Source organism: Zonotrichia leucophrys, chromosome 1 (assembly GCF_028769735.1).
Source record: "Zonotrichia leucophrys gambelii isolate GWCS_2022_RI chromosome 1, RI_Zleu_2.0, whole genome shotgun sequence".
Lineage (NCBI taxonomy): Eukaryota > Metazoa > Chordata > Aves > Passeriformes > Passerellidae > Zonotrichia > Zonotrichia leucophrys.
Window position 1 is genome coordinate 49,862,002 of NC_088169.1, and position 24,485 is coordinate 49,886,486.

The following is a 24,485-nucleotide window of genomic DNA, read 5'->3' on the forward strand; positions in this document are numbered from 1 at the left end:
CTATGAAAAAGAAAGCATCTAACAAAATAATATGGAAGGATCTGTATGTGCATGGCTTTGTAGTGCCCTTTGCTCAGAAATCTGTCGCCTGGATAGTATCTTTAAACTTTGAGATTTTTTCTGTGTATTTGTCTCAAAGACAAAAAATTAATAATAATGGTTGCATTTACTATTACAATTCTAAGAAAAGCCTCTTCCTGCTTTCCTCAAAATGGTGCACTAGAAACACTAGCAATCCTGCAAAATTTGAAGTTTAACGTTTATAGAAAATACTTCGAGAAGCGAGAATGTGATTAATAGTTTCATGGGTAAGTGATGTCTTTTGCCAACATTCAAAATTTCAAAGTCAACTAAATGTGTTTTCAGGTGCTGGAGCCTTAAATTCAAACAATCTGATCACCAGTTCCTGCACCAGAGCAATGTTTTTCATCATATCAACAATATTTTGTCTAAATCTGATGATGGAGATAGTGAAGAGAGTTTTAGTATCAGCGTTCAGTCTGGTTTTGAAGTCATGAATCAGGCAAGTATCACAGCTCTAGCTCAGAAGCAGAGAACATTTGTGAACAGTCTGTATTTCCCATGGTGATTTTCTTTAAATTAAAAGGTTCTTTATTGCAGTGTCATATTTTCTTGGACATATCTCAAATTGGGATCTTGTCCCTGCTCTCAACTTTAGAGGTTCAAATATTGACCCTTAGCCTGTATATCACTCAGACCTAAATTTTGGAGAAGTGTGGTAGTGTGTTGTTAAGTTTCTTGTGTTATTCCCCCAATTTATGTATTGTTCTCCCCTATTATGTGTAAAATGGTTTCGTTCCCCCAGTTTTTCCCGCCACTGCTAGCCTGTCAGCTAAGTTGCTATAGTAACCGCTATTCATAGTTGCCGATATGTAATTGCTCCTCCCCTGGTTTCCCTTATAAGTGAAAGTTGTTTCCTCCCTGTCCAGTCAATCACTCCCTTTCTCCTCCCAGGTTTCGAGAACCTTCTTCTCCTCTCTGGAGATGGTGGTTGGTTGGGGTCCCAGGACACCTCCTTTACCTTTTGATTATTGGTCTCCATGGAGTGTCAGTTCTGTGAAGTTCATCCCCTCACCTTTCCCGATTGGCTCCGCCTGTACCCACCCCCCTCCTTTATAATCCTGTTTTCACCCCCTATGAAATAACTTTTTCCCGGTTGTTGTCCCCGTGTTTGGACCCCGCATCACCTTGAATAAACCGATGTTTAACCCCCGGGAAATGGTCAGCTCCGTTCCTCTCCTATACCAGCGGTGTACGCCAGTCCGCAGCCAGCACAGCCCAAGGCCATCAGACGCCGAAGGGCGCTGGCCAGGAATTGCAGAGGGGCGTCGGCCTTTCCCCCTCAGCTAGTCGGACTCTAAACTTCGGGCCACATATGCTCCCCTCCGCAGAGAAGTGCTTGTTTGCAAGTAAAGTTTTTGGGGAGTGTCATGAGTTGGTAAACTTTTTTAATGTTGTGTGCTTCTAGTTCTTTGCTATTACATCTTTTTTCTTCTGTTATTCTGAGGAGGATGAATTAATACTTCTGTTTAATATTTTTAAAGTATTTTCTTCCATGTAGTAATACATTTAGGCATTTGCTGATATATTCAGCTCTTAGCTATTAATGTTTCCTTCGGCTTAAAGAACTAAATAATTTGAATCAATAAAGGACAAATTTCTTGGAGAGCGCATTTCATCAAAACAGAAATGTCCGTGTGGTTTTAAAAATCGTAAATCATGCCCATGTATTTGGACTTGCCCTCAAGTATTTTAAAACTTGCCATTTGTTTTCACAGGAGCTGTGTATAGTAGTCTGTCTGAAAGACCTAACCAGCATTGTTGACATTAAGACATCAAGCCGACCTGCCATGATTGGTAGTTTAACAGATGGGTCTACAGAAACGTTCTGGGAGTCAGGAGATGAGGACAAAAACAAAACTAAAAACATCACAATCAACTGTGTAAAAGGAATCAATGCACGTTATGTTTGTGTTCATGTGGACAATTCCAGAGATCTTGGGGTAAGAGGAAAATAAAAGTGTCTCTTATTCAACGTGCATAGTCCAAGCTGTATGTGTTTATCACTAAAGTGCTGTTTTCTTCGTCAGCTGGTAATTCTAATGCAGAAGTTCACATTTCAAAGTGAAGTTTCTAAGTCGTGTGATTTAGAAAGCAAGAGCTGTTATGATCAGACCAGTCTGTCTGAATTTACAGTTACATAAAACTAAAACTGGGAAACTTACTTCTTAGTGGCATATTCTATTTCAGATGCATTTTCAATCATTTAAGTATTTCAAGTTACTTTTCTTGCTCATGGTTTCCACAAAAGCATTGAAATAAGGAGCTGTCATAAAATCCAATTTTTTTAGACCTTCTACATTCTTTTTTATTGATCTGTACAGTAATATTACATATATATCTATGTATATATATGTAATATATATATAATATATATATTTTATATATTAAAAACTACAGCTTTTAATACAAAGAGCAGATTGTGTTAAGAGAGCTGTGTTTTGGAATTCTTTGTCCTTGCTTTTGATTATGAGAGGTTTTTTGTAATGAAGCAGTTTTTCTCTTTTATGTATGTACTCTCTTAATACAGAAGAAGTAGTCAGAAGTGTCTCAGTTGAAGCGTTTCATTCTTATTTTGCTTGTTTGTTGCAGAACAAAGTGACCTCCATGACTTTTCTAACTGGCAAGGCAGTAGAAGATCTCTGCAGAATAAAGCAGGTAAACATTTTAACAGTTGACACAGAAAAATTACTGCCATTTTTTGTGCACATACCAGAGATTTTTCTGAGCAAATAGTTTTCTTACAGTAGATAAATTACTTTGCAAATATCAGACATCATAATAAGCCGTGGAAAATACTGTACCATTAATGACAGAATTCAGTTATGTATACTGACTATTGATCAAGCTTTTACCCTTCTACTGAAATAGAACAGAGTTATGTAAAGTGTTCCTTAGATTAATTTAGTTTTAATTACTAAAATGTGGTAGCTTATCCTTTCAGCTGGAGAAGGTATCCCAAAAAAACTCCCAGAGCACAGGCAGAAACTGATTCTGCTTTGCTTCCTCTTTGCTCTGACACTTTTCCAACAGCTTTTTACCTTCCAGCACACCCACATACTGTATCTTGTCTCATGGTATCAGAAAAAAAAGTTAGCCTTGTCTGCTGCAGCACAGTTCAATGCAGACTCCGAGAATTAATGTAGAAATGGGCAAAAACAAATATTAGCTTGATTATAAATGAGCCCATGGATAGGAGAGAGGGCTCACTTGGCTCAGGGCTTGGGTTTCTCTGAGTAGTGATGTGAGGCACAGCACCCTATCAGTGCTTGGTTTCCAGCTGTGACGCTGCAATTTCATATGAAATAAATGATTTCATATAGCGTTATTTATAGGATCCTATATTAATATGATTTCATATAGCATTATTTATGTTGGGTTTTTTTTAAACAGTACTTATTTTGAAATACACTTAATTTGACATGGTGTATCTCCCCATTTTTACACAAGTGCTGCATGTCTTGGTGTAAGGGTAGCAAATACTGACTTCCACAGAGTAACAATTTCTTTGGCAGGAGTTTGTGTGAATAGAGATGAAATAATGTATGAAATTATAATTGTATGTTATATTTTCAGTTAAATTGTAGAGGCTGATTTGTTTTCTTCCCCCTAAGAGTAAGACCAAGGACTAATTCAAGGACTAACTAGACCAAGGACTAGTTTTAAGAATTATTGGTTTTAATATATGAGCTGTTGCTTTGAGTATAAAAGAGATAGGGAGACCACTATTTCTAATCAGCTTTGCAGATAAATCTGAAATGGCTATATGTCACTTTTTAATCTGAACTCAAGAGATTGAGTATTTTTATCATTAAACATAGGTCTTATTGCTCAAGTTCAGATTTTCATTACAAGCACAGTATTTGTTACAGTGATATATATGATGATGGGTGACTTTTTGTTTGATGTAATGTCAGTTTCCAACTTTATATTCCTCTTTAATAGGTAGACTTGGATTCAAGACATATTGGCTGGGTAACAAGTGAGCTTCCTGGGGGTGATAATCACATCATCAAAATCGAATTGAAGGGTCCAGAGAACACACTAAGAGTTCGACAAGTAAAAATTCTTGGATGGAAGGATGGTGAAAGCATTAAAATAGCAGGCCAGATTTCTGCAAGTGTGGCTCAACAAAGGAACTGTGAATCTGAGACACTGCGAGTATTCCGACTTATAACATCCCAGGTGGGATTTTAATGATGTTATACAGTGAAAGTTACTGTGAATTGTAGACTTCTAAGTGCTTTATGTTTTAATGGAAAATGTGACATTTGCACTAGTTTGTCTTTGAGATTCATTGAGATACATCTTTGAGATACATCATTGTCTTTCTTCCAGGTATTTGGGAAACTTATCTCCGGAGATGCTGAGCCAACCCCAGAACAAGAAGAAAAAGCACTGTTGTCATCCCCAGAAGGAGAAGAAAAAGTACACAATGTATTTATTCGTATTCTATCAATAATACTTTGATGAAAAAAATTATCCAGGATGATTTTCAGTATTTGTTCCATTTCTTATGCTGCATAATTTTTAGATCAAAACAGAAGTATTATGTTACAATTGCTTATTTTTAAAATATCATAGTGTATCTTTAATACTAAACCACAGTGAGGTTTTTTTTAAAGTAAATTATAATTGAGGCATATTGCATTTAATGGAAACACCATAGTAATGGTGATGCAAGTGATGCCTACAATTACAGAGGTACTTAACAGCTGCAGTAATGTTTAGCCTGAAAGTAAGTAAGTACCATTATGCTTCAAGAGAGGCTTTGTTAATATGTAGAGAAAAAGTATAAAGAAACTGCACTCTACTTGTTTGGCCTATTACTTCATTTGATGCTTAAATTCCTCTCACAAAGAGAAAGTTAATATATAGAGGAGGTATTTATTAAGCATAGTTACATTGATCTTGGTTATATATCTTTCTGTAGAAAAAGCTACAAACTTATAAAACACAGCTTGTTGATACTTACCGTGATAATTGCTACAGTAATGACAAAGTGTTCTTGAAACTTTTGATCTAATATTAAACATGCTTTTTTATGAAGGCAACATCAGATGCAGACCTGAAGGAGCACATGGTAGGGATCATATTCAGCCGGAGCAAACTGACAAATTTGCAGAAACAGGTTTGTTCCTTTTGAAATTATTTGAGGATTAAATATTGGTGTCTTTTAATAAATAAGCTCAATTTCAGTGAATATTGCTATGAAGATTTGTACAATAATAGAGCTGTTGACTAATTTTGAAATTTTTTAGTTTAGTAAGTTAAGCAGAATCTAGTCTTCTGTCATTCATCTTAGCAAACATTGTAGTCTCCTAAAAATGCTTTTTACCATGCTATTGTTTCTAAATTTTTCTTAAGCTTTCTTATTATTAAACTGAACAAGACACTATTTTAATAAATGCTTTTTATTTGTGTATGTTGAGTAAATGTATTTCTTAGGGATTTTATGTGGAGTGGTTTTCTTGGCCTGAATTCTATATAGAAAGTAAATTAAAAGGCAGGATCTGAAATAAAATTAAAAATCATTTCGTTTTAATTTTCCATAACATAGATGAGCAAATTCAGCATTTTATTCTTCATTTGAATTGATGCTGAAAAGTAATTTAAGTATAGGCCGAATTCCACATTTAGGCTATACTTGTGAAGGTACCTAACTGCAACATTTTAAGAGCTGCCGCGCGTTTGGCTTGTGTGTGGCAGGTGTGCGCGCACATCGTGCAGGCCATTCGCATGGAGGCGACGCGCGTGCGCGAGGAGTGGGAGCATGCCATCTCCAGCAAGGAGAACGCCAACTCGCAGCCCAGCGACGAGGACGCCGCCTCGGACGCCTACTGCTTCGAGCTGCTCTCCATGGTGCTGGCGCTCAGCGGCTCCAACGTGGGCCGCCAGTACCTGGCCCAGCAGCTCACGCTGCTCCAGGACCTCTTCTCCCTGCTGCACACGGCTTCTCCCAGGGTGCAGAGGCAGGTCAGTGCTGACCGATCCTCCAGTGCCTTGGTATTGCTGGAATAGTGTCTTTGGAGTACTGAAATCATGTGCTTGGAAAAAATACAGGGTTTCTTTTGGGAATTGAAGTGCCAAGTTTTAGGGTGCTTGTTTTTGCTAATGATTACATGGTAGAAATGTCTGTCAGAGGAACAGCGCAGTGATTTTTCAGTATTTCCTGGGATGTGTATATAATGCCCGCGTAGCCTGGGTAGGCAAGATGAGAAGTTTTTAATCATCAGAGTCTGTTATGGGTCTGGTAGGAGTCCTTAGTGTCTGTGTCTTACGCTCAGGCTCTAAGTGTAGTAGTGTGGAACTAGCCAGCTCCTTTCTACTCTTGGTATCCTCAGGGTGAGTTTTAATATCTGTTTCTTTATGAATTCGAGTGTTGTCTGAGTGTATATATAGTTGTAGGCACATACTATATGAACACATATTATATATATATATATATTTGTTTAATTATGCTAATAATATATAAACATAACATATTTGCATTAGTACACTTCATGCGCTATTTTGTTGCTAGGTGCTGTGCCTTCTTCAGGTGGATTTTAAGTTTCTGTTGCAGAAGTTTTTGTTTCATACTCTTTATTCTTCCTTCTACTGTTTTTGATCTGTTAAAATCTCACATCTCATCTTGCCTGGACGCAGGTACTTAGTAGTTGTGATACATTGCAGATATGTAATGGTTTTTCAAGAGAACATTGATGGCTTGCAAAATTACATATGAAATATTAAGTCCTTAGGCTTTCATCAGCTTTCATGCTGATTTGGACCAAACTTCGCATGATACGTGCAATTTTAACCCCAGCTTCACCAGTTGGTAAGCTTTCAAGACAATTCTTATTGGGTCCAGAGCTATTGACACAGCAAAAAAAAAAATCCTGTTAGGTTAGCAAAAGGGAAAACAAAGGCATTGGAAAAAAGTATTATAATTCTCAGTACCTCAGGCAAGTACTTTGTTTCCAGAAGTCCAGAGTGTCTCTAACAGTCCTACCACAGTTTGACATCTCAATAATGCATGTGAAGTGGGTGCCATGCAAGCAAATCAAAGTTGTACAAACATCTGTATCACTCTTATCCTAAGTCCAGTACCAAACACTATTTTGTTAGCATGTGGAGAATAAGTATTGAGTGAGATCAGGTTTAGATCTTTGCCTTGCTGCTTACATTAATAAATGCTTCATCATTATGTAGAAATATTGCAGAATTTCTTATAGGAGTAATTAAGTACAGCAATTTGATTGAGTCCTTATAACTGAAATAAATTGTGAAGAAGGACTTCATGTGATTTTGCTTGAAAACTCCAGCTGTCTTGGTAAGAACTGTGGTGTTGTGGTTTTTTTTCTCCAGGTAACATCATTACTGAGGCGTGTTTTGCCCGAGGTAACCCCCAGCCGCCTGGCAAGTATTATAGGGGTGAAGTCTCTTCCACCAGCAGATATAAGTGATATAATTCACTCAACAGAAAAAGGAGATTGGAACAAACTAGGTATCTTGGACATGTTTTTGGGATGTATTGCCAAAGCTCTCACTGTACAGCTAAAAGCCAAAGGAACTACTATCACAGGGACAGCTGGCACTACTGCAGGCAAAGGAGTTACTACAGTCACACTTCCAATGATCTTCAATTCCAGGTTTGTTTCAAAATATGTAGCAAACTGCTACAACCTACTGTATGCTGAGTATGTGCACTATTTCTTTGTGCTGGATTTTGACTAATACTAAGTATTTGAGTTTATTTCATCTATTACCATTTATTCTTTGCAGCTATATTCGGCGAGGTGAAAGTCATTGGTGGATGAAGGGGTCAACACCTACCCAGATTTCAGAGATCATCATTAAGCTCATTAAAGACATGGCAGCGGTGAGTTTCTATTCTCTAAATGTGGATGGTATTCAAATATTTCTGATCATGAAAAATACATTTTTTCATAAATTCTGTTACAGTTAGTATCAGATTGAGCTGATGTTAATTGGTCTCAAGAAAAAAGACCCATACAGTTTTCTGGATAGAGTCTAGGGTTAAAAGCAGTAGCAACTGAGTTCTCCTTTTGATAAACAGAAATCCAGTTTTGAAATAAGCTTTTTAAAAAGTTGCTTATACTAGAAATTTAAGAGATAAACAATAATTGCAGGTCATTTTCTAATATTATTAACTTTAAAGTTTAATTTTTAAATCTTGAGCACTCAGAACTTCAAGTCAAAAGTAAAACTTACCTGTGAAGTAAAATAACAGCATTGTTTTCATGTAACTATATATAGACTTAATGTATGGATTTTCTGGTTGAGATTGACTTTTTTTCGTTGCTGGAATCTACACTTACAGTTACTTACTACTTCATTTATCTGGGTTTAAATTTTCCATAGTTCTGCTTCAGACAATTTTTGGCAGAAAAATTGAAGAAAAGTGAATCAACTGTTTCCCAGAAATGATATTGGCAAAAGAAAAAAAGGTTCTGTATATGTTTCTGGGAAAGGAATTTAGTTAGGAGGTTGTTTGTGTTTTCCTTAATTCTGCACCTATTTCAGTGAGATGTTCTAAATGACCCAGATTTTCCTCTGTGAATACCCTTTGAAAGGTTTTTCAGTATCTTTGAATGGAAGTCCTATTTTCTAAACCATTCACTGTACTTGGATTAAGGAGGTTCCTTCTCAAGGTTGCTGAAGCTGGATGGGAGGTCTCACTGTTGATACTGACTACAAGATTTTAGAATCTCATAATTGATAAGAGTTGCAATTAAAGTCTGTCTGTGTTGGAAAAGTTTTTTTTCTAAGTTTTTTAGAGCTGCTAATTATCAGCAGGGTGGCATCAGTGTAACTATCCTCTTCATGAGAGTTACAAATGTGATTCCTTTCAATATCATTTTTACCATTTGCAATGTGTAGGTACCTGTATCTGAGTTAGTCATTATAGTTTCCTTTTTAGAGTCCAGTGAATCTCAGTTGTGTGTCACCTTCAGCATGAAGTTTAGGACTTTAGAGATGACAATAAGAATTGAAGGATGCAGCAGCCTCTGAATCAGAAACTTGAGAGTATGAGTCAGTGCTACAGGCTCAGAATGTTACAGATTGGAAAGTATACTGTGGCTCTGATGTGTGCTGTGTACTCCTAATTATTTCTTCTAATACAGGAACTGTGGAATCTATTCAGGAGGCTGAGGTAGCCATGTGAAGCTGATTTTTCTAGGAACCCTGTGTGATCTGTGTGCTGGTCACAGTCACTTATCTGTGCTCCAGCTCTGCATCTTTATTTCTCCAGAAGGGGTGGGGAACGCTTCAGGAAAAGGACTTCCCATTGTTCAAATCATATGCTCTCTACCTATTCCAAGTTAATTATTCCAGTAGTTGCTCAGAGACAAACTCAGTCACCTCAGTATTTGAGGGCTAATTTTTGCCAGATGTGTCTGATTGGAAAATCAAGGCCAGGTTAGATGGGGCTTTAAAGAACTTGGTCTTGTGGAAAGTGTCCCTACCCATGGCAAGAGGTTGGAACTAGAGGATCTTGAAGATCCCTTCCAAGATAAATTAGGTGTTTTCACAGAATTATTTATCATATCAATCATCCCAAATTTCCTCTTTTTCTGTTCTAACTTGAGACACTAACCAAATGTTTTATAGCAGTTCTAATTACAATTTTATTTGCTCTTAATATTAAGAAAAGCTGTAATAAATTGAGTTTCATCTTTAACAGGGTCATCTGTCAGAAGCTTGGTCACGTGTGACAAAGAATGCTATTGCTGAAACCATCATAGCTCTGACCAAAATGGAAGAAGAGTATAGATCACCTGTGAGGTGCATTGCAACAACCAGAGTAAGAACTTCACCAAACTTACCATTAGTTCATTGTAAATGTGCAGTAGGAGCCCATTCAAGAACCTTCTTATATGTCAGAAATACACAAGCCAAAACTGAATTAGAATTAAATGTGCATCTAAGGAATCTCAGAAATAATGAAGAATAAGTGTGATGTCTGTATGTATTTGGGGGTTTATTCTTTAGATAATTCTGCTTGAAGTTTGTCACACTTGCTTTACACTAAATGTGAGATCATCTGTGTGGGAAATTGCACAATATGTATCAGCGGTCTTCTTTCAGCTCTCCAAGCAATTACTATAAGTTGTTTGACTTCTAGGTAATCAGCTGCCACATCTCAAGGCTATTATGAAAACACTTCAACAGATGTTCTCTAGGACAATTAAGCTAAGCTTCAGTTGTGTTTGTCTCAAAAAATATTTGCTGAGCCCTTTATTACTGACATGGTGTAACCTGGTGGTTTTCTTTTCTTGGTCTTTACTTTGTCTGTGAATCTTTTATAGAAACTAAAGATTACTTTAACCTTAACAGATTGCTTGAAATACCATGAAAGGCATATTTGTAAATGATGACATTCTTGCTGTCATAGGGAACACAGACTTTAGCTTCTCAAGCTTAATAATTACATGTAAAAGTAAAAAAAAAAGTTTGCAGTGGTTTCAAGCATTTGACACTCACATTGTGTTCCATCTTAAAAGGTTGTACCAGTAGTTCTTTCCATCATTTTTGTTACTCATATAGTCTCTGCTTTCTGGAGATCATAGTCTTGGACTACCACTGGCTTCTGCTGTTGTCATATTAGTTTAATCAGGTCTCAGAGGAGCCGTGAATGTCAGCCCAGCTGCTCCTGTGACTGAGTGTAGTTCTGTCATGGAGATGGGGGGTTTTGGGGGGAGAGTCCAGTAAAGTTTCTCAACTAAAACAATTCTATTCAAACCACAGGTTTGATTAAAGATTGCTCCAAAAAACAGCTGTCAAGTGCCTTTCAGTTTTGTTTGCAGTGACAAATTATCCTCATGTAGCTCATCTGTTCAGGATTTCCCTGTAGTCAGTGGAGAAGAAGAGAGAAAATCTTCCTTTGACTAATTAGCTCAGAGCCCTTTTCTAGGTAATGCCAATTGCCCTATGCAGTGAGGAGGGAACAGGGAAATCAGTCTCACTGTGCTCAGGTTTTTGGGTGGTTGTTTTTGGGATTGATTTTATTAGTCTATGTCCTTGAATTTCTTCTTCCCCAAAGCCTGCAATGTGTGGGTCAATGTGCAAGTCTTTATTTGTCATATTTCTTCATAATGTACATTGGTTGATCTTTCTTCACTTTTTTCTTTCTTGTGTGCTGACTACTGTATTTATAATCATAAAGTGACATACCTGAAAGAAACAAGGTCGTTTCCAAAAGTTAAATAAGTTTTATTGTGTTCCTGACTTATTTGGGAAAATAAACTTACATTGTATGAGCAGGCTTCAGCTAACAATAATAGAGTTTGCAGGTAACAGTGACATTCTTATCTGACAAAGTTTCTCTCTTCAGTATTTGGTTTGATTTTCATATGTCTGAGACATTTAATTCTACCTTGCTTTTCAATAGCTGTGGCTGGCCTTAGCATCCCTCTGTGTACTTGATCAGGATCATGTTGATAGACTATCCTCAGGAAGATGGATGGGAAAGGATGGGCAACAGAAACAGATGGTGAGACTGAAAATCATACAGTTTTGTGTTTGTTTTGATATATTCACTCATCAAAGAATTTAGAATAATGTTAGAGAATAGTAAAATTGGCCTTTCTTCTTTTTCTTCTGTCCCAGTGGGGATTGTATATATGTTTGAAGTATTTGCATTCTAGATAAGTATTGCCCAGAAACAGAAGTTCCAACTTAAAACAGTAATATTGCAATTCTGCCAGCATTCAGGATGAAACAAGGCCTTCCTAACACCTGTGGCATGAGGTTTTTAGTAGATTGACTCAGTTTGCACAGCACCTTCTGTCAGAGCTTTTTCTTTGTCCTAATCCTTGTCACAAAATAAAATCGATTATTTTGTGTTACTCAGTAACTACTTTTCTGTAATTTAGCTTCCTCTTCCCCATCTCACTAGAGAATGATTACCCCAGGGAGAAATTCCTTCTAACTGAATTTAGTAAAACTGCCATTGACTCAGAGGATTTATAAATTTGATATGGAATACGATTGTCTCCATACTTTTCAGTTGACAAAATGCCTGTACTTTTCCGTATGACAAAAAGCTTGTGATTTTTTTAATACCATTTTAGAAAGAGCACAGTAATGAAGCTGGTCTCTCTAAATCTTGATTAGGTGGATCCCTGTGGGAAGCAAGGAATGAGTGTGCAATGGCAATCAAGCATATTTAGAGCAAAGAAGCATCCAAAGCAGTTTAGTGTAGATAGAAACAGAATACAGGAGGCATAGAGCTGCAGCAGCAGCAAGGAGTAAAACCCTGCTGAGAAGCAAACACAGAGGTTTCTGAGGTGATTAAGAAAGTCAAAGGTCTTGGAGATGTCAGAGAAGTAGCCAAGACATTATTAAGCAGGTATTCAAGCTGCTGAACCCAAGCCTGAAATTCCCCAGTCCTGTTCTACATCAGGATATTCAAAAGTTGAGGTGAACTGTGAGTCTCCCTACCAGAACTGCTTTGAGAGAGCTCTGTTCTAACTTGCATGAGAGTATCATGGAAACCATGTGTTACAATGGACCATGTATTACCATAGAAACTTGTTCTCAGGGATGTGCATAGTCAAAATCAGTTGTTGAAGTCTATTTGCAGGGATATTTAGAATTGTAAAATTGAACCCTGCTGAATTTAAAAAAAAATTCTGTCAGTAGAGCAACTTATTTTTATGATGGATTTTGAAGTTTGTTACTTCAACCATACTGTCTTTGAGGTATGGATGACCTACAGCTTTGTTTAGATGTTTGAAAAGAGTAAACATAACATGTCAAAGTAATGAAGGGTAAATACCATGCCTGTTGACTGACCTGAGTACTCATATCTCTGAACTTTTCTGTTAACATGCCCATAACCCCTTGATATCATGTAAACTTCTTCTCAGACTAGTTGAAAGTGATGTCTCAATGGTGTTATTGAAAAACACATTTTTGGTACATCACAAAATACGAGATGAAGAGCATCAGAAAAACTGATGTCAGAAATTGAGAGGATTTGTGTCAAGGAATAATTGTTTAAATACTTATTATTTTCAAGATAGCATTAATAGTCCAAACAAGCTCTTTATCCACTTTTATAAATTAGAGAGGTGGTGTGTGACTGACAGGAGAATAAAAACAGATGCTGAAAGGAAGTGAAGGACTTAATAAAGAGGAATTATTTCTTTTCATTTTTTCTCTCAGCCAATGTGTGATAACCATGATGATGGTGAAACTGCTGCAATCATTTTATGTAATGTCTGTGGGAATTTGTGCACAGACTGTGACCGATTCCTTCATCTCCATCGGCGAACAAAAACTCACCAGAGACAGGTAGAGTATACATGGCCCCCTTGTTGTGTGTACTGCATCATGGTGTGCATATTTATATAAATAAAATAGAACCAAAAGGTAGTAGCAAATACTGAATCTGAAAAGGGTGTTATATTTTATTTTGGAGATGGGATAGATGTGTTTCCAATCAATTCTCATCAGTTGTTTTTGGTTATGTTCTCGTGTCCTTTATCTTTCACAAAGATTAGAAAATCTTGCAGTAGTTCCTAATTCTAGTTCCTATGCTACATCAGCTTTTTCTCTCTTGTTTTTCTCTCTTGGTTAGGAATGCTTTTTTAGGAGAATTTAGAAGCTGCATAGACTTTCTTTAGTATATGTTGGTTCTTTATTCCTGTTAAATTTTATCATCTTTACTACTTCTGTCATAGGAGTCAGTGCTTACAACCTGTTCATTTCTAATGTATGTGTATTCCTTTTTAATATCCAGGAAGATGATTTGACAGCAAATTTTTCCTACTGGTTCCTCTGAGTTTTCTCTTAGTTTTCAAGATTCCTCTGGCTTTCACTACGTTCTAAAACACAGATATGTTTTAAAAGAGAAATATGTTCCCCTATCCATAAGCTTGAAAATTTTCTGACTTCTTTTGGGTTTGTTTTTAGGATTGAAACTTTGACTAGATATGATTTTTTTATAACTTGTGTGTACTCTGCTAATTATTATTCTTCTGTGGTATTCTTTTATCCTTTTCTTTGGATTTTTTTGTTTTTGTCATTGAAATTGATGTTGAAGATGCCTTTACTTCTAGAATTCTTGAACATTTCCTCTTTCCTGCTTCTATTCCTCATTTATGGTTTGTTGTGATCCTTTATTTTCCCTCTTTCCTCTGACTACTTAATATTTGTACAAGGATTAAAATAATAAATGTCATTAATAAAGTTACTTCAGTGGAACTCAGTCCTCTTCTCCCTCTCCTACAATGCATCTATATTCACTTTTAAAGAAGATGATCATGTCTCCTTAAAGTACAGTGTTTTCTGTTACTAAGCAGCCTTGGAGAGCATGAACTGAACTGGTTTTGTTTGCTTTTAGGTGAAACTAAAAGCAAATCAAAAGATAGATGCAGAGACACACTGCAAATGGTCGCTCAGTGCAAGGGATAAGCTGCTCTAGAGCACATGTGGTGTAAACATCAGACCTTTGGTACTGAGTTTCACTCTGCCACAGCATTTGCAGTGTAGTCTCAGTCTGGCACTGCCATGGGTGTCTGCTATCTTCTAGTTCTTAGCCAGAGTCTTTGCAATCCCCGTTGAAATTTTCCTGTTTCATCATCCTAAGAAGATCATTTTATGTCTACTCTTCTGTCGTGGCACAGCACAGTCTAGTCTCATTCATTTTTCTGATTTCTCCTATATAGCCTGTTCAGATTACAGTTGATAAAAAGTAAGTCCTTATCTCATAGAAAACCTCCCATTTTTCCTTTTATCTGTCCAAAATAGCTACTTACCAGATTTTCCTATTTACTTCTAAAAGCATGTTTAAAGTTCTGCTCTTTATTCACCACTTTTACCTTTACATCTGATATGTTGAGCCTCTCAGATTCAGTTTCAATTCTGTCCTGTTCTCTCTGTCCTATTTTCTGTTTGCTTCCTGTTCTTTGTCCAACTTCAGTCATATATACCTTTTTAATGTATTTTCTGTCCCCTCCAGAAAGGACAGCCTATAAGTTACTCAGATGTGCTTATGTGAATACTTTGTGAAGCAGTTAGAGGTTTTTTTTCTGATTCTAGTAAAAATTAGAGTGAGCTGTATACATCCATACCAGGGAAAATTCTAACTTTCCTTGCATTACAGGTGAAACAAATGCAAACAGAACTGTCTTCAAAGCAGCAAAAGAAGAGACTGCATAAAATTCCCTAAGGATCTCTTGCAGTTTTTATTTTTATTTACAAAAACTTTATATTTTCCTCATTGTAGCCAAAAGTATCCACTGTGTATTTATATGAAAGTCAAAAATATTAATATCACACATTTCTATAATTGTTACTCTATTGTACTTGTTATTAAGACCCTGATTCTCAATGTTGCTTTGATAAACTACTAGCATAGTTATATGAAGATATTTCTGATATTATCTTGTGCTTTTAATGTTCTGTGGCCTACTGGATGTGTTGGGTAGGAATTATGAAGTCCAAGCTCTGTATTTATTAAATCAGAAAAAAAATGTGCAGCTCTATTCTTAGCATTGCTGCACTGTTGTTTCTCTGCCATGTTAGATCAAGAGTTAATTTTATTCATTTTTACTTCTAAAAACATTAAACCTTTATCATGCATATCTGCAAGATGTACAAGTTATGGAAGTATGAAAGAAAGACAGCTTGCAGTAGACAATCTCACAGAATCTGTAAAATGCCTGGTCTAAATCCAAAGAGAGAGCGAGAGAAAAAACAGAGACAAGTCCATGCTCTAATTAAACATGCCATTTAGTATCTGTTTTGTTCACTTGACAGGTGTTCAAAGAAGAAGAAGAAGCTATCAAAGTTGATCTCCACGAGGGCTGTGGTAGGACCAAACTCTTCTGGCTGATGGCATTAGCAGATTCTAAAACTATGAAGGCCATGGTGGAGTTCAGAGAACAGACAGGTAAAACACAACTGTTACTACTTGTTTTTTATCCTGATTATTGTGATCTTCACCTGCTTTAGGGCAATGCTTTTAAATATTTGTTAATAAAAGTAGAATAGTTTACCTGCGTAAGATTTGTTGGCTTTCTGGTTGTTTTCTGTGAATGCTGCTTTGATGTCTGATAGAGTTCCTTGTGTTTCATGAGAACATTTTTGGCCTTGTTCTCTCTTACACTATAGGCAAACCGACCACCAGCAGTTCTGAAGCATGTCGGTTCTGTGGATGTAGGAGTGGAACAGAATTATCAGCAGTGGGAAGTGTTTGTTCTGATGCAGACTGCCAGGTGTGTATTAGCAAGTGTCAATCACCATTAATTACATACATAGAGGAGAGCATAGGATGAAATGGGCTTCTTATTTTGAATAAACCTTGTTTATCCCTGTAGTCCATTTTAAATCAGATCTGTCATATGAAAAGGTTCTAATATAGAATATTACCATTCAAATACTTCTGAATTTGTAAATTTTCATTTTAATTACAGACTATGAACAGTAATAGTCAACTTACATACTGGGTAGTTTCATTATTATCTTCAAAAGTACCTCAAGTTTTCACACCAGCCTTGCAATTATAAAGTAAACTACGCACTGTCAGTATAAAGTCAAATGTACTGGAAAGCTTGATGAAAAGAGTTTGTTCAAGAGCCTGTGTATTACGTGAGTGTAGAACATTCCAGACTTGGCCAGGTTTATCATCTGTATCCATGTATCCTGAGTGTTTCTGTGCCCTACACTGGGTGCAATTGGCAGAGAACCAAATCATAACCAGTTGTTTTACTTTTCTTACCTGTTTACTTTTCTTACCTGTTTCTGTCAAAGTGAAGCAAATTGGTCATCTTTTTTTTCCTCTGTCAGCCTATGAAGACATATTACAGTTTATTAATGAACTGTTGAGTAACAGTTCATTACGGTTACTTAAATTCAGTTCAATTTGTTGCTAGCTTCTGGGTAACTTTTACAAGTTTTCTGTTTAGTAGGGATGGGAATTAGAGGTGGTTAAAAATCCATTTCCATGTAAAATCACTTTATGCTGATTAATGGTTAGCTTATAGTGTATTCTTAAGAGTGAGTTACTTGAAACTTCTCCAAAATCTGCAGAAATCTTAAAGGCTGTTAATACAGGTCAGCAGTATTTATGCAGGAAGCACTCAATATATAAAAAGCATACAGGATCAAAGAACAGTTCTCTTTCTATTGAAAGTTTTAAATCATGGTTTCATTTTTAGCCGTTTGCATTCAAGAGCAGCGTAGGTAAACAAAGGAAGCATTGTTATTTCAAGTACACAACGTTCAGCTTTTCCCAAGTACCTGAGGCAGCAGCAGACAATATAAACCATGGTTCTTCCATCTCAGTTTATTACATGGACCAGCAGTCCTTCAAAAAGTGACACTGTCAGAACACTCGGTAAAGGGGAAGAGATGATGAACTCTCTGCTTTACATTTGTTTAGGAGTACGCCAAGATTGCCTGCAGCAAGACACACCCCTGCGGCCACCCCTGCGGAGGCGTGAAGAATGAGGAGCACTGTTTGCCGTGCCTGCATGGCTGCGATAAAAACGCTACAACTCTGAAGCAAGATGCTGATGACATGTGCATGATCTGCTTCACTGAGGCACTTTCAGCAGCACCAGCTATCCAGGTTTTTTGTTTGTTTTTTCCTCTTCTAAGAGATTATTATTACGATTGTAATGTGTCGTGTGAAGGAAGTGAAAATATAAAGTCTTTCAAATTATGCTCTTCAAAATTTGAAAGCAGACACTGTAACAATAGTTAAGCTACTTAAAGTTTTATTTTTGTCTGGCATTCTATTTCAAGAAAGCAGATTGGATCAATTCAGTTTGCTATGTCTACTTTATTAAAATAAATGGTATTTTGTGAAGGAGTAAAACAACTGAGGTAATTAGTTGATGTAATTCACATGTATTTCATATATCGATAGGTGATCTTGGCATGGTTATGATTTTAATGCCCATTTTTTGTTCTTTCTTGTTGTTAAGAAGAAAATAGGGGTCTTCTAGGATTTCAAATTAATATTGGAATTGGTATATGTTGCCACTTAAAAGCAAATAACTGCTTCTACTTTAGTGATTAATGTAACTTCAGTATTCACTTTAGTGGTTAATGTAACTTCAATATTCACAATATTCGCTTACTCTTTTCTAAAGCTGGACTGCAGCCATGTTTTCCATTTGCAATGCTGTCAACGAGTACTAGAAAACAGATGGCTTGGTCCAAGGATAACTTTTGGGTTTATGTCCTGCCCAATTTGCAAGGTAAATGAGCTATGTGCCTGCCAAAGTCAAGAAACTTACCTGATACTTTCCTTTTCTTTTTTTTTTCTTTTTTTTCTTTTTTTTTCTTTTTTTTGTTTTGTTAATACTGTATTGCTTGGTACAGTATAAATGAGTTATACATTACTTGTTTTCTTAATTCCACTTGTTGCTATAGAAAGACTAGCATTGATGCATCTTTTGACTTTCTCCTACTGTTCCCTGAGGTGTCCTCTTAAAAAGAAAGTATAGGTCAGACATTGTCTTAATATTGTTTCATTCTTACCAACATCAGCTTGCAAATTCCCAGTATTGGTGATAGTGGGGAGAGGAAGAAGTAATCTTAAAGCACACTGTCTTGAAACAGGAATTCTCTGTTTTACTAACCATTTTAAAGCTGCTTTTTGCTTTTCAGTGTGAGGGCAGAGCCAAAGAATACATGTACTTAGTTAGCTAAGTTGCTAACAATTCTTATTGTACTCTAAAAAACTGCTGTTAGCAAAAGCACATAATAGCTGCTGGAAAGAAGAGCACCTTACCTCACCCTAGGAATTTGAAATTTGGGAATAGTCAGCCATTCTGCATGCTATGGTACTTCTGTCATGTTGTGTTGTGGGGTAATTAATGGCAGTAGCTTGTGGTCACAAATTGATAAAGAACTGCCATAGAGGACTGTCAGTCATTATGCTTACTTGCTCAGCAGTAAGCCAAAAAGGACCAAAATTACAGAAAATACACAATGAGATTATTCCTGTGCTGTGGTGAATATTTCATATACTCTTCACCAACTCCCTGGCTGTTAGTCTCTTGGAAGGGTTGATGCTCCCATGTCACAACAGGCCATAGAAAAAGCATTCATGGATACCATTTTTGCAGCAAACAGAGTACATTCTGTATCAGCTGTTTTTTGAAATAGACCCATATGTTTTTATGACATCTCTCATGCTATTTGTGCCTATAACACAAATTATCATAGCTATTGGGATAAAGATGCACGATACTTTAAACAGCTTTGTTTTTATTTCAGAACAAAATCAATCACACAGTATTAAAGGATTTGCTTGATCCAATCAAAGAACTCTATGAAGATGTAAGGAGAAAAGCGCTAATGAGATTGGAGTATGAAGGGCTGCACAAGAGTGAGGCCATCACAACGCCAGGTGTTAGATTTTATAATGACCCAGCTGGCTATGCTATGAACAGATATGCTTATTATGTTTGCTACAAGTGCAAAAAGGTATGGTGAGATTTATTAAATAGATGTTACCATTTCACAAGTAATTTCTTAAAACAGACCCTATGTTTAATACATTGTGTATGGAGCAGAAAGGCAGGAAAAGATGTTGTTTATAGACTCACAATAATACTTGATTTTAAAAAATCAAGTGTTGGGCTAATGAGATGTACACAGTATCTTAGCTAGTAAAGCTCAAGCATGTATACAGAGCAGCTCAGAAACCAAAAGCACCTTGAGTCAATGGCCACTTAGAAGAAGGTGCAGTACCTACTTCCTCCACTACCTATTTACCTCAAGCTGCTACTTAATTCTGACATAGGGCTCATAGAGCATCCAAATGCTGTTCCAAAAGCCGTACAGTCACTGGCATAGAGCAGGGGCTGTTGCAGTTTTGGGTCTTGTTCATCCTGAGACTGAGGGACATTCTCTGAGTGTCTCCAAACCTCGTACCTACAGAATCAAGAGAGTTCAGAATAGTGGAGGCCACTGAAATGGCAGTCATTTGTCGTATTCCCCTTATAAATGGAATTGGTTAAACTGAAAAGAATAGTTAAAAGAATAATTGTCTCTGGTTTAACATCCAATCATTTCTATATGCAATTAAGGCATATTTTGGTGGCGAAGCTCGTTGTGATGCTGAGGCTGGACAAGGAGATGACTATGATCCAAGAGAACTTATTTGTGGTGCCTGCTCTGATGTTTCAAGGGCTCAGGTGAGTAAATAACTTCTATTCATGTTTTTATTTCATTCTGAAACCCTGAGTACCTGAACTATACAGTAATTTACAGCCATTTGTAATATGGTATATACAATATTGAATGGTATATACAATATTGAACAATATTGTATATACCATTAATATATTGTACAGAATGTAAAAGTGAGTTGTTGGGATTGTGAGAACATGGCTGCTTCACTGACTGGTGTTTGCTTTCCTTGTTCAGATGTGTCCCAAACACGGTACAGATTTCTTAGAGTACAAATGCCGCTACTGCTGTTCAGTTGCTGTTTTTTTCTGTTTCGGGACAACGCATTTTTGCAACGCTTGCCATGATGATTTCCAAAGAATGACAAGCATCCCTAAAGAAGAGCTCCCACACTGTCCTGCAGGTAGGACTTTGACAAAGCAAATTTATCACACTGGATTCTGAAATAAATTACAAGCTCTAATTGATATTAGCTTTTCTTGGTGATATTTTTTTTGGTTTTCCGGCAATGTCATTGCACTGATCATTTAAACATTAGGAACTTCGATAGAGAAAGACATTTCAATTTCCCTATACCAGGTCAGACTCCATATGTACAATGGTGTGTAAAATGGTATATTGATAAAATTGAGACATTATTAAGTGATGTATGTGTAGTTAGGTAGCCATTATCTGCAAACTGTTACCTCAGTGCCTTAATTACTAAGTTCATGTGCTGTATATCAATGTTCTGCTAGTAAATGATTGGGGGTTGAAAGTCTGATCTTTTCTTCAAGATATTTGCATAAAATAAGTAAACAAATAAATTACAATTCCTGCTATAACCTTAGAATTATTTTTTACTGCAGAATGTAACTCTTGTTCATTATTCAGTTTTTCTCTTACCTTGTATAAATTTCTTCCATAGTATTAATGAGATAAAACTTGCTTAAGTGACTGTCTATAAGCATCTTGCATTTTAAATTTGAATTTGATTGCTTTTAGTTAAATGGCAGTTTGATCTTTTTTTATTCTTTTCATTTAGTTTGGATTTTTTTGGAGGAAATGTAATATATGTCTGTTTACATTGTCTGCAAGCATTAATCTATTCTTTTCTTTTTTTTTTTTCCTTATCCTTACATTCACTGTAGGTCCCAAAGGTAAACAACTTGAAGGAACAGAATGTCCACTTCATGTTGTCCATCCACCCACTGGTGAAGAATTTGCTCTGGGTTGTGGGGTTTGCAGAAATGCACACACTTTTTAGAATAGCAGATTTTTTTAACCAGAGCAAAACAGGTGCCCTCATCCCTCAAGTGTCCTGAAAACAAAGTCCTGCTGGGATGAGGATGGGACCATTCCATAACCCAGGTAAAAGGAACAATTTACAGTGCAAGAAGGATGCCAAATACCATGTACATAATTCTTGCTGTGAGATATTGACATTTTTTGAACTGAGACATCAAAATTTGTGAGGTGTTTGCATGTGGCCATTACAGTCATCGGCTAGGAAACATTGGACATTTACAAATAAACAATTGTTATTAAAGGATCTGTGTGTCTGTGGACTATGAATGATGCTGGCTTTCAGGAGAAAGAAAAAAATATTGATTATTGTATACTGACTTTTTGTAATCTTGTACAATTGTAACGCATCACAAGTGGGGATGGGAAAGAGGAATATTCTGGTTTATTTCCTAGACTGTTATAAAAAAAATGTGTTAGGAAGGCATAAATGTAACAAGTATCACCCTGTATATAAAGGTATCAATGTTTGTCCTGTATAAGAAATATTAAATTACAACAGCAGTTTCATTTAAACTTCTGGGTTATGTTTGAGCCTGAAATTTTAATGAAGTGCAATACTGAGTGTGCCTCATATCTTGCAGCTGTAAACATAATGGAATGTACATGTCAATAAAGCCACTGTACATTTTTATACAGTGAAAGTCTAACAAATGTGTAAGCCTCCATTTTCAGAAACATTCTTAAAACAGAGTCGGGGAGGTGGGAGGGAAGGGGCAGAAGAGAGGTGTCCTATAATTATTTCAGCAGACTCTTGAAAATTAGGAAAATCTTTTGGGTAAACTGGTGATAATGGAAGTACTTACAACATGAAAAGCACTGCTCCATTTCTCAACAGAAAACTTGGATAAATGTTCCAGCATTCATATGAAAAATTGTATTGCTATTTCTATTACCAACAGTGTTTTAAAACACAAAAGACGACTGCATTTTAAATTAGTTTTGATCAGTTTTATTTTGCTGAAGACTCCTAATCACTCCTGCTTTTAGGACAAACAGCTGTTTGAATTTCAAAATGTTCATTTCATTAAAGCCCTAGGTCCTCTGCACCTGCATAATGAATGCAGAATATAACTTCAAGTAAAAACTTCTATTTGTAAGATTTTTCTCTTTGGATTTTTTCTCTTAGATGTGTTCATCTCCCTTTCTAGCATTTCTGTCTTGAACCTGATGAAAAGTGTGTTACTGCCTTTTACATTTAAGATATTGGTAGATGGCATCCATACCAGACAATCTTGATTGGAAGCACGGGATCCATCTTGCCTAACTTCAAACCTCTGAATCACAAAATCACAGAAAGGCTGGCATTGGAAGAGACTTCTGGAGATCATCTTGTCCAACCCCCCCTGCTAAAACAGGCTTACCTAGAGCAGCATATATACCTGCACTTTGAAATAGTTCTGAATAGTTCACACACCTGTGAATTACAATTGATCTTACTGTAGCTCTGCAGAGGGATCAGGACAGGCTGGATCAGTGGGCTGAGGGCAGTTGTGTGAGGTTCAACAAGGCCAAGTGACAGATCCTGCACTTGGGTCACAGCAACCCTATGCAGGGCTGCAGGCTGGGGAAGGGCTGGAAAGCTGCCCAGCAGCAAGGGACCTGGGTGTGCTGGTCAACAGCAACTGAACATGAGCCAGTGTGTGTGCCCAGGTGGCCAAGAAGGCCAATGGCCTGTGTCAAAAATAGCCAGCACAGCCAGGGAAGTCCTTGTCCCTGTATTGGGTGTCTGATCCATTGTCATTTTTAGAAAATTGGAGTGTAGCACCATCCTTACAAATTAATTCTATTTTTTAATTTTTCAGCCTTCTCTTTAATTTCAGATTAATATGAGTATTAATTTAGGAAATTGTGATTATGGTGTAGAAAGGACATGACATTGTTCATGTTTATTTAGAATTGATAGAGTGAGGGATAGGCAGTACTGCAGAAATGTTTCTCTCACACACAGCTGACTATCCCTTGTCACCACTCCAGGGAGGCAGCACAGCCACATGTGAGCATCAGGCTCTTGCACAGAGCTCAGCTCCTCACGTAATGGTTGAGCCTTGGCCACGCTGCTCCCACAGTGTCTCAGACATTGGCGTCACCACGTCCCCCCACGCGGATCTCTGCCGGTGATTATAGCAGATGCCAGCACAGGCTGCTAATCAGATCAGTCCACAATAAGATTGCTGTATGCCTTTCCAGCAGTCTCACATGTCTTTCTGTCAGCTGTTGATCCACTGCCCACACAATGGAAACAGTCAGTTCTTGTTTGTACCACCCTGTTTGCCACAGCCCACCACACTCAGCTAATTTATACCAAAGTCAGCTCCTGGCCAAGGCGAGGCCTCAGTGCTCACACTTGGATCAGTTTAAAAATAGCTTGAACTTTTATGGGTGTCTCCACCCACTGAACACAATGTGAACAGTAAAAGTTAATAAGATACAGCTAATTAACATGTCATCATCAAGGCTAAATAAGCTTGGTCCTTACAAAACAGGTTTTGCCAATTCCATCATACTAGGCTCATGTTTCACCTAGACAGAGGCTTAGCTAGGGAGTTTCAGGCCCACCCATTCAGGATAGAACTCAAGCTTTGCAGGGCTTTTCCACAGCCCTCCTTAAGCCATGCCACACGTTGCAGGTGCCAGAGTGCAGTGGTTGAAGGGCAGATGCCTTGTCCCTCAGCCCAAGGTGCACTGGAAGGGCTGCACTGTCACAGCCCCCACTCTCGCTGAGGGGGTGTGGTAGTGAGTTTGTGCTGCCAAGCATTCCAGGATCTGACTCCTCACCAGGCATTCCTACAGAGATGCAGCCAAATGCAGAACAGCACGCTGATTACACAGCAGCCAGATGCAATGGGGACTGTGATTATTATTGATAATCACCCAAAGATGTCCCCTGCCAGCTGGTCCAGGGAGTTTTCTCAGGTAATACCCACCACTGCAGTCTCTTGGGATTCAGGAGGTGC

General features: G+C 37.3%; 1 protein-coding gene across 10 annotated transcripts in view; it reads left to right on the top strand.

The window, feature by feature from the left end:
• The window catches only part of MYCBP2 (MYC binding protein 2), a 175,667-nt gene extending 153,505 nt beyond the window's left edge, over positions 1 to 22,162 (top strand). For 8 of the 10 annotated variants that reach the window (XM_064713139.1, XM_064713113.1, XM_064713105.1 and 5 more), the window contains 20 exons: positions 367 to 523; positions 1,800 to 2,024; positions 2,674 to 2,739; positions 4,027 to 4,266; positions 4,420 to 4,518; positions 5,132 to 5,212; positions 5,791 to 6,057; positions 7,432 to 7,715; positions 7,849 to 7,945; positions 9,773 to 9,892; positions 11,480 to 11,581; positions 13,258 to 13,386; positions 15,856 to 15,988; positions 16,210 to 16,313; positions 17,480 to 17,668; positions 18,195 to 18,302; positions 19,327 to 19,536; positions 20,142 to 20,249; positions 20,482 to 20,647; positions 21,375 to 22,162. In XM_064713139.1, coding sequence (XP_064569209.1) covers positions 367 to 523; positions 1,800 to 2,024; positions 2,674 to 2,739; positions 4,027 to 4,266; positions 4,420 to 4,518; positions 5,132 to 5,212; positions 5,791 to 6,057; positions 7,432 to 7,715; positions 7,849 to 7,945; positions 9,773 to 9,892; positions 11,480 to 11,581; positions 13,258 to 13,386; positions 15,856 to 15,988; positions 16,210 to 16,313; positions 17,480 to 17,668; positions 18,195 to 18,302; positions 19,327 to 19,536; positions 20,142 to 20,249; positions 20,482 to 20,647; positions 21,375 to 21,490 — 3,001 coding nt within the window. In that variant the 3' untranslated portion in view covers positions 21,491 to 22,162. The remainder of the gene's footprint in view (positions 1 to 366; positions 524 to 1,799; positions 2,025 to 2,673; positions 2,740 to 4,026; positions 4,267 to 4,419; positions 4,519 to 5,131; positions 5,213 to 5,790; positions 6,058 to 7,431; positions 7,716 to 7,848; positions 7,946 to 9,772; positions 9,893 to 11,479; positions 11,582 to 13,257; positions 13,387 to 15,855; positions 15,989 to 16,209; positions 16,314 to 17,479; positions 17,669 to 18,194; positions 18,303 to 19,326; positions 19,537 to 20,141; positions 20,250 to 20,481; positions 20,648 to 21,374) is intronic. The other 2 variants (XM_064713077.1, XM_064713148.1) reach the window with 1 other exon arrangement.
• Positions 22,163 to 24,485: the final 2,323 nt, after the last annotated feature.